We start from the raw sequence: 9,887 nt of genomic DNA, 5'->3' as shown, positions 1-9,887 counted from the left end.
CGCGCCGCGCTCCGCCCCGGGGCGGGACCGCCGCCGCCACCGCCCCGCGCGGCCGCGCTTCCCGGTGTTTTCCGGGGTCGGGCGTCCCTGTCCGCGCCGCCCGCAGCTCGGGCCCGCCTGCGCGGAAACGCGGGACGATGCGCAGCGCGGCGAGCGTCGAGCTTGCAGCCGCCTTTAACACGTCCCGCTGCCACGCGTGACTTCTCGTCGTAGGCTGCAGGCTCCGGACCGCGGTGCCTGCGGGACGGCTGGGCAGCCGGCACTGAAAAAGCCGTACAGGCGTTCATTCCCGGGCTCGGAAAAGGGTCCTGCTTAGCCTCCGTCTTCCACGGAGGATGCGGAAGGCACGGCCATGGAAAAGAAACCGCATTTCGTTAGGAGGGAGTTACTTCCCAGAGAGGTGCCATCCATCTCACTGGCGTTACTGCTTGCAGCCGTCCTGCTCCTTAATGCCCTTCTCTACCTGTACCTCAGTAAGTTTTCCAGCTCTCTGGGACGTGTCGAAACGGACTCTGGCCTCTGCCCTTTTGGGCATTTCAAATTCGGAGCGGTGAAGAATTGTTCCCCGTGGCTTTCCTGTGAGGCCCTAAATAGGGAAGTCAGGAAACTCAAGTGTGTTGGTGAAGGTGCTGTGAAAAAGGTGAGTTTGGATTTCCTTTCTTCTCTCCTCTGGATAAAGAGCTTTCACAGTTTGCTGGCTAATTAATGCCAGCACTGCTGTTATGATTATCCTTTCAGCAGCTAATTACTGCAGGCATCCGGGACCATACGGCTACTGATAAGGTGAACACAACAAGTACAAGAGCATGACCTGGGCCGCCTCTCTGACACCAAACGACATCCAGCTACACAAGCAAAATCACAAATTGGTACAATCATGGCAGAGAAAGACTGGCTATTTGGGTGACGTAAAATAACTTAATTCATATGCATTGTCCATTCCAAAGGAAATGTAGGGAATCGTGATATAACTGTGGCATCAGAAAGGGCTTGCTGTGACAGGTACATGGCTCTACCTAAAGCTGACTGTGCCTGGTGATTGTAATTTGCAGTTGTGACTAACCAGTCACAGGAAGAGGTCAGCAGCAGCTGGTAGCAGTTCATAGAAGAAGGCTCTCCACGTGTCTTATGTGTTCCTTGTGTGTTCTCAGGTCTTCCTTTCTGAGTGGAAGGAAAAGAAAGTGGTCCTTTCACAGCTCACCAACTCAGAGCTGAAGGAGGACTTTCTCCATGGACTGAAGATGCTGAAAGCCCTTCAGAGCAAGCACGTTGTCCGGCTGCTTGGCTACTGTGAGCAGCAGTTCACAATCCTCACCGAGTACCATCCTCTTGGTTCACTGAGAAGCCTGAATGAAACTCTCCACATTCCCAAGTACAAGGGCATGAACACCTGGCATCGCAGGCTGATGCTTGCTATAGACTACGTGAGTATCATTCGGTACCTGCACAGCAGCCCCCTGGGCACCTTAGTGATGTGCGACTCAAATGACCTGGACAAGGTTCTCTCCCAGTATCTCCTGACAAGTGACTTTCACGTTCTGGTGAATGATTTGGACGCTTTGCCTCTTGTGAACAGGAGTGCTGGCAGGCTGGTGAAGTGTGGTCACAGGGAACTCCAGGGTGAGTTTGTAGCTCCTGAGCAGCGTTGGCCCTATGGAGAAGATGTGCCATTTGAAGATGACCTCATGCCTCCCTATGATGAGAAAACAGACATCTGGAAAATCCCAGATGTCTCCAATTTTTTCTTGGGCCACGTTGAAGGAAGTGACATTGTACGACTGCACCTGTTTGACATTCATGCAGCATGTAAGAAGAAGGACCCGGCAGAACGGCCCTCTGCCCAAGAGGTCTTAGACACCTATAGGAAAGTTTTAACTCTGCTTATTCGGGAAGCAGCCATGCCTGGTACTAGAGAAATGTTATAGTGAATCATGAGGCAAACAACATACTGATGTTTTAAGTTGATGTCCTTCCTATTTATGTAGCTTGCCTGATGGGCAAAATCTCTGTCCCCAAAACTGAGAAGAAAAGAACAGCTGAACTTGTACCTCTTGATTAAAAGAAAAAAATCCCCCCAGTCCAAGAGCTGTGCAAGCTTTCCATTGGCATGTTTAATTTACCATTGGAAGAGGAGGAGGGAGAGAAAGGAAGTTGTGTGGGTGCAGGGAAAATTTGTTCCTTAAGAAATGATAAATTTTATTTTGCAACATTTACACAAAAAATATCTTAAAAAATACAGAAAAACAGACAAAAAATATTGGTCTACCTTAACTTGTTGGTGGAGACTGGAGAGCAGGTGGCATGCCCCCCACAAGCTTTGTGCTGATTGCTTTGTGGCTTTGGCCTATGTTGTGTCCACAAAGCCCTCATCTACTTTCGATGTAGTAAAAACAGCAGTCACTCAGAGTGGAGGACCCCATTTCACTTCAGATTTTGGTGAGCCCCAGTGCCAGAGCTGCAGTGGCAGTCTTTCCCTGCTGGCTGGAGCATAGGTTGTTTTTGGAGCCATATGCCCTGTATCCCACACCAGCAAGTGTGTGGCCACTTTTGGAAGCAAGATGATGTTGCAGATTCTGAAGAGTCTGCTTATAGACACAGATTCTTGGTTTTCAAGCCTTTGTCCTGTGGTATTCTCAGATGGGCTCTTTAGAGATGAAGCTGTCGAATGCAAGTCTCTTGCTCGTCTATAATCCACAGAAATGCTGAACACTTTGGAAGAGAGCTGAAGTATGTCTCTTTTTTCATTCACTTATGCTGGCTTAGTGTCATCATGATTTGATGGAAAGGAGGATAACAAGGAACTGAAAGAGAATGTGACTTCCACAGCAATGAGCATTAAACACAAGCTTTGGAAAAGAAAATTCCTGTATTCAGAGCATACAACTCTATTCAAAGTCCACTAAGGATAGAGGAAGGCTGCTAAAAAGTAGCCTTGTTTGGTGTGTTAGGAAAAAGGTTGAGGTAACCTGCATGGATGTAACAGCCTAGTACTAACAGCTGGAGAGGAAGAACAATGATGCCTTAATCCAGCAATAGGCTGTGTTTGGTGGGACTGGGATCCAGGATGTAGTTCTCTTGGTGAATAAAAAGGAATAATATGAATGAGAAACATGGAGTCTACCATTGTTCACCTGAAGACTTTCTGTGCTGTGGACTAAATCTTTGAAAGGCCTAAGAGACAACTTCCATGTTGTGACCTGAGAGGTGATTTCTAAGCAGAGAAGTACATTGTCGTTTTTGCTCCTTTTTGAAGTTTCTGTGCTGCTCTTCACATAAACCAGCCATGTTCTGACTGCACTGAGATCATGCAGTCATTTCATATGTATAATGTTCAAATCCTGGTATCAGAATTTTATTATAAATGGGAAAAAATTCCTGCAAATTAGTAAATTCATTCATGATATTATACAATGCCACCAGGAGTCCTTTAAAAGCTGCCAATTATGCCTTTCCTTTCCCCCTGAGCAGTCTGTTTTCTTAAATTAGACTTTTGCCATTTTTCACTTTTCCATTCCTTCCTTGCAGCTTTCCTACTCAGGCTGTCAGGAGACAAAGCTCAGAAATCAAGTTCTCCAAAAGAAAGCAATGATTGTGGATGCTTCGGGTTTGTTCTGGACTTTGACTCAAAATGCCTAAAAGAAGCATGGGGAAAAGAAATGCTCTTTGTAAATGTATCATTCAGCCTGTGAACTCTTGACTTGTTGTTATTATTAGGGTGAGAGTTCTACAGTTCCAGTATGAATACAGGATGTGCAGCAGTTGGAAAAGTGTGTTGTTACAGCTCCTTGAAGCCAGGGATAAGGCTTTAAAGGGCCAAAAGTCAAATCTTCTGCATGTTTCCCCCATAATAACTTGTTATCTTTTGTTAGCCATCATGTACACTTGAAAGGGAAATCATCATCTGATGGCTGTAAATAACTATTCCATGAAGGGTTTTTAAGAGTGTAGCAAGGACTGACAAACATCTCGTGCTGGTTTCTCTTGGTTAAGACAAGCTTCTGCTGGGATTCTTGCCCTGTTGTATACTCTTGCACCTTGCAAACAGCCACATTAATTTCACAGAGTGAAAAAAAAATGTGAAAAAATTCTGGTTTGGAATAATTATCTTGCCATGGAGATGATTCCCTGCTCCTGGATGAAATAGTTACAATTTTTTTTTAAGAAAAGGTGTCTCCCTAAACATTCACTCTGAGCAGTGACTTCTCTATGTTTCCTTGCCATTCCCTCTCCTTCAGCTTGTGTGTTGTCCAGCGTTGTATTTCAGCAGGAATAAATCAGATTTAGCTGTAGCTAAATAATGTAGCTACATTATGGAGCTACAGTTTCTTTTTTGGGATTTTTTTTCTGTCTGTGAGGAAACACTAGATGGCAGCATGAAGGTCAGTTTAGAGTTTGTTATTAGCAGCTGCCTCTGAAGCCCAGACATAGGCAGAATCTGGCCTTGAAGCCAGTATTTTCTTAGCAAACTTCCCTAAACCTCTTAAAGATCTCATTGTGTTTGCTTTAGTGAGTCTGAAGGAACAAGACAGATAGATATAGGGTCTGACCTATTAACCACACATGCCACACATGCCACTTCCCCTTTAACTTGCTCATGGTCTTTGTGTACTTTACTGTCCGTTTCTATCTCAACCTGGTGAGACCAAAACCAAGTTTGCATGGCACCTCCTTCCAGTCTTTCTGTAAAATCAGATATTTGTGCCCTATGCATCTGTCTATTCTTCCCTGCTAGCTCCTTCTGTAATCTCAAGATTGCATGAATCCAGTCCTTCCCACATTTCCAGCTTCTTTTCCCTTAAAGGGAAAAGGCAAGGCATCACCGAGAGGGGAAAAAGAGGCAGGACAGCCCTACATGCAGCAGTCTCCCCTCTTTCCAATTCTCTTTTCTGGGCATTTCAGTCTTTACCACCAATCACAGCCTTTGATAAATGTTCAGGGACTTTGCTGCCTCAGTACAAGCAGCTCTTGTCTGTCTAGTGGAAAACTTCAAAAGATGAAGGGCAGGAAGAGGCCGGTTCACAGCTGGGAGTCTGCAAGTCCCCAGCCAGATCTAAACCAGTGGCCGTGACCTCCCCTGCTAAGACCACTGCCACAGTTCTGCCTAACCTCAACAACAGCTGCTGGTTCTTATCTCAAGCTCAGATCAAGTGCCCCACATTCCCTGTCCTTTCCCACAAAAGATGCTTCTCTGGGGATGGTCATTGCCATGTTTCTTATTGTATTACTGTTCTTCCATCCTGAAAGTCCAGTCAAAGAAACTGCACAAAAATGCAGGTCACACAAAGAGAAGGACAGCAACTGATGCTTATCTCCTTCAGAAAACTTCAGAGGAGGTTCCCCAAACCACCCTAGGCAGTCAGTGCCAAGGCAGATATGATCCCAGTCATTCCAGGGCTTTTGTTTGCTGTCATTATTAAGATGAAGGCCCTGGGTCTGGTCCCTTTCCAAGGGTCAGGGCAACTCTTTGAGGTTAGTGTAACCACCTTACCCTTCTCTTCTGGGCAATGCCTCCTCTGCCATCCCTGCAACAGTCCCACAGCATATTTCACCCACCCCCACCCACCCAGCTGCTAGACAAAGAATCAAAGCAGAAGCTGTCTCCTAGACTCAAGAAATAGCACCTGGCTTCCAGACTGAACTCTGTTGGGAGTTAGCACTGCTGTGCTAGCAGTGGAGACCAGGACACTTAGAGCATGCTAGCTGAGCCTGCTGACAATCTGGCTGTGGGTATCAGCTGTGTCAGGGCCCACTGCTGGTATGGTGCACTCTATCCTTCGCCCAATGCCGTTGCCAAAACAAATTCCCAGTGGATTTCCCACTAAAGTTTAGCTTTTACCAGGCAGGTTTGTACCACAGGTTATAGAATGGAAACACCTCTGAGGTCTCTTTCTCAGAGCAGAGTCCCAGATTCAGTTCAAATCCACTGCTCCTTTCATTTTCTCCTCAGAGCCATCCAGAGAATAGCCCTGTCAAGGTTATGCTGTTTTCCTTTCCAAACTGCTTGCTGGCTGCATACTTCTGGGGGGTCAAGTCTGATGGAGCATTTCCCATTCTGTGCTATGGATTTCAGAATACATCCTGAAAGCAGTCCTATAACACTAAATCCTGTAGGGGTGAGCAGCCTATATGTAGGCAACTCATCTGTGTGTTTGACACTATCAGATGTAAAAAGTAGTGCATGAATATCTGTGGCAGCTGTTGTGTAGGTCTGTTTAAATACGGAGGAAATAAAATGGATACAATGTATTTAACTGAACATTTGTTTCTTTTTTTTTTTTTCTTTTTGGGGGATCCGTTGAAAAATCTGTGTTACTCTGTATTTAATAGAGTGGTAACTTTTAAGTGTATCAGATGTTGAGAACACTGCACAAAGTTTTTGAAATTCTGTCACAAGCTCTAAAATAATATTTTCCTTTCCACATAAACAAAACATCAGATCATTATCTTTGTGAAACAGAGGCAATGTTGTTTGCCAAATATAATTTGTGAGCTATTTGGCAGAATATGCAACTGTAAACCGATTCTATCATTATGACTGTAACGTCTAACCAACAGTCAAGAGACCCTGGGAACAAGAAAAAAGTGGTTTTCAAGTTCTTCTAGCGTGATATAATGTGTATATTTGTAGAGTCCAACCAAATAAATTATATGGTACTTTTAAAAAAGGAAAAGGATTTTGTGGTTTTCTTTTAATTGAGACACTGTATACTTGAGATGACCACATGGTTTCCAATAATTGTCAGTCTCTGTTCAGAAGTCTATAATCCAGTATTTATCAGGATTAAATGGTGAATATATTTACATTACAGTAATATCTATGTATCAGCAATTTTTTATTCTGTTTATCTCTGGGTAACTCAAAATGCATTTAAAAATATGTACTTCTATATAGACACACACACACATATTCTTTGGCCATAATTTTTAAAGACCAAGTGTCACCAGAAGATCACAACTAAGCATTCATGTTTTGGATACGCAGTAACTGGATTTTCAAAACTAATAACATTCAGTAGCTCTCAATCAAATTTCTAGTAGTTGCTGGATGCAAATGACTTTTGGAAAGTGAATTCTTTCCCTGTAGGGCTTTCCCTTTTCAGCAATTCTCTTGATAAATCTATGAGACTGAAGTGAGTACTTTTATCAAGTACTCTCTGGATTTCTTTGTGGAATGAACAAAGTCTCCATAAAAGTTGGTATTTTTAAGTGTTTTTCTCCCTAAGAGCTCATTCCTGGTATGGAGGGAGAGTGGGGTATTGTGTCTAACTCAAACTGAAACCCCCCAGGCTTATTTGCCTGGACACTAAGCTTGGGTGTCCATTAACTATGTTGAGCTTATGCCAGTGCCATATATTATTATTACATATTACTAGTTTGGTGCCTACAGGCTTTGGTCATGGGCCAGGATCCTGTAGGTCAGATGCTATAAAGGCACAGCACAAAATGATGGTCCTTTCCCTACATGCAGCTTTTGTACAAGAAAATATAAAACAACTTCTGTCCCCATGTATGAACAGCATGCAACAGTATTGGTCATCCCATCCTGCCTCATCCAAGCCACAAATATATATGCTACCTAACCTACATGGACAGGTAAGACAATTTCTCACACAAAAACTCTGCTGGAGGCTGCAGAGAAAATGCCAGGACCTGAGGTCATGCTCTGTGGATGCAGGCCTTGGTTTCTTCTGCATGGGAAGCTGTGTGCAGAGTTCTGGGGTGTCCCAGTTCCTTTCTGGCTTGTCCAGAGTGAGCTGTGGGGTTAATACAAAAAGTGCCTTTAGTTACAGCTTAAATACAGTTTCTCTCCTCCCCATCCAAGGGAGCCTGATCTCAGCTGAGATCTAGAGACGGTAATGCACTATAAAGGGCACCGAAGTTACATTTGTTCTTTCCACTTTTCTTCAAAGATGTGTGATGCTTTCTTGTCAGGCTTGTTAGCAGAGACAAGAAACATACTAAAAAAGCAAACAAAAAGCCTCAACTTCACAAGAAACTGCTTAAAATCCCTCTGAAACCATGCTTAATTAAATGTCTTTTGTCATGTTGCATAAGTGACTTTTTTTTTAATCTCTCTTAGTGGTTTCCACAGTTCTGTGCATGGGCGACATCCCAATTTAATGACCTAGAATTATGTCTAATTGCTGTTCTATCCTCCTTTCCCACACCATGTGGGGCAAGGAACTTTTCTTATGACACCAGTGCCTTAGGTTTTTATTTTTTATATTGTCATTTTCACTCATATTCTTTTATGTCCTGATCTAAGGCCTCTTAAAATAAATCTGTTCCATACCATGGAAAGAGAAAGACTTGGAACATCTTGCAGTGAGAACACAGCTCCCCAAAGGATAGAGTTTCCTCAGGCTGATTATACATCTTCAAAGCAAGTGCCATCCAAATGAGGTGTCTAGACTCCTTGCACTCAGTAAGGGATGAGAGCATTTCCCAGGCACAGGAGGTGTGATTCTGAATTTGACACAGGTTAGATAAATCACCCTAAAAATACTTAGGTTTTCCCCCTTTATTGTCTTATAAAGGGTGAAGATGGACAACCATAACACAAGCACATACCCCCAAATACATGCTAAGCACTGGGACATGGACCATATGATTGATGTCCAAATTGTAACAGTTCTAGTATCTGAAGGAAGCTATGGTAAAAGGAAGTATCTGGGGCAGAGGTGGATAGAAAGAAGCAGAAGGTCCTAGCGAAAAGCACACCTAACCTCTCATGTAGCTCAAACATTCCACATCAGACATTAGGGGAAAAGTGTGTGTATGTGAGTGTTAGAGCAGCCTAGTTTACCTGCATCTCATTAAGCCGTTCAGAAAGCTTTTCAAGGTTCTGAGCTGAAACACTTGCTCTGCCAAAGCATAATCCTAGAATTGTGCTTTTTGGCATCAGGAGCATATGGACCATCAATTAAGCTATGTTATTCCAGCACCTGAATATCCAGCAACTACCATTTTGGTTAAAAAAAAAAAAAAAAAAAAGGGCAAAATCTTTCATATAGCACTCTATTTTGACACATTTAAACCATCACATTTAGTTCCTATGTGAATAGCGAGAGCTCATGACAATCTGAACCTCCTTTTTTTTGACACCATGCACTGCAAAAGTGCATTCCACATAATTCCACTGCCACTGCATAAGCACCAGCCCAGCCAGATGACTCCTCGCCTGCTGGGCTCCTAGAGCTGCTGAACTCGCACTTCTCCTGGCCCCACACCCATCTGCGCCTTTCCCTTGGACACTGGCACTGCAAAACCAAAGGACTTGTTATATCTCTGATGCCCCTGGGAGAGAAGTGGTCCCCTCTGCATGTCCTCTCCCCCAGGGTCTGGTAGCTGGAGGGGAAGTGAAAGTGTGGGAAGGCACCCCAGAGCCTCAGGGATAGTCCAGAAAAATTGGATTTGTTACCCAGCGTGCGACAAGCCAGTAATTACACACCTGAAAGAGACATTGCTTATTCTCTCTACAGCTCCCTGAAAGGAGCTTGTAGCCGGGGGAGGGTTGGCCTCTTTTCCATGGTGACAGGACAAGAGGACATGGTCTTAAATTGTGCCAGCATAGATGTAGGTTGGACGTCAGGAGGAATTCCTTCACAGAAAGGGTGATGAGACACTGGAATGGGCTGCCCAGGATGGTGGTGGACTCACCCTCCCCGAGGTGTTAAGGAAAGGCTGGATGTGGCACTTGGTGTCATGGTCTGGTTGACAGGGAGGTGTTCGGTCATAGATTGGACTCGATGGTCTCAGAGCTCTTTTCCAACCTCACTGATTCTGTGATTCTATGATTTCACAGTTGCACAAGGCCAGGTGCTGGGTGGCATCCCACAGACGCGGCGGGCCGACTATCAAATTTTTTTTCCTGTGTATACACTTTG

At 44.3% G+C, this 9,887-nt stretch overlaps 1 protein-coding gene and 1 long non-coding RNA gene across 2 annotated transcripts; one reads left to right on the top strand and one right to left on the bottom strand.

Annotated features, from left to right (window-relative positions):
• The first annotated feature begins 156 nt into the window (after nt 1–156).
• On the top strand, nt 157–6,555 carry POMK (protein O-mannose kinase). The gene is made up of 2 exons (XM_053975706.1): nt 157–640; nt 1,152–6,555. Exons 1-2 carry the CDS (start codon nt 353–355, stop codon nt 1,923–1,925), a joined length of 1,062 nt encoding a protein of 353 aa, XP_053831681.1. The 5' UTR covers nt 157–352; the 3' UTR covers nt 1,926–6,555.
• Nucleotides 6,556–6,749: 194 nt separating this feature from the next.
• LOC128806280 (uncharacterized) lies at nt 6,750–9,872 on the bottom strand. The gene is made up of 3 exons (XR_008436760.1): nt 9,452–9,872; nt 7,884–7,958; nt 6,750–7,754 (listed from the first exon to the last, which is right to left on the bottom strand). It is a non-coding gene; the product is annotated as an uncharacterized LOC128806280 (long non-coding RNA).
• Between the last annotated feature and the right edge of the window lie 15 nt (nt 9,873–9,887).

This window comes from Vidua macroura, chromosome 4 (genome assembly GCF_024509145.1).
Source record: "Vidua macroura isolate BioBank_ID:100142 chromosome 4, ASM2450914v1, whole genome shotgun sequence".
NCBI lineage: Eukaryota > Metazoa > Chordata > Aves > Passeriformes > Viduidae > Vidua > Vidua macroura.
This window is presented reverse-complemented; position numbering and strand designations above follow the sequence as displayed.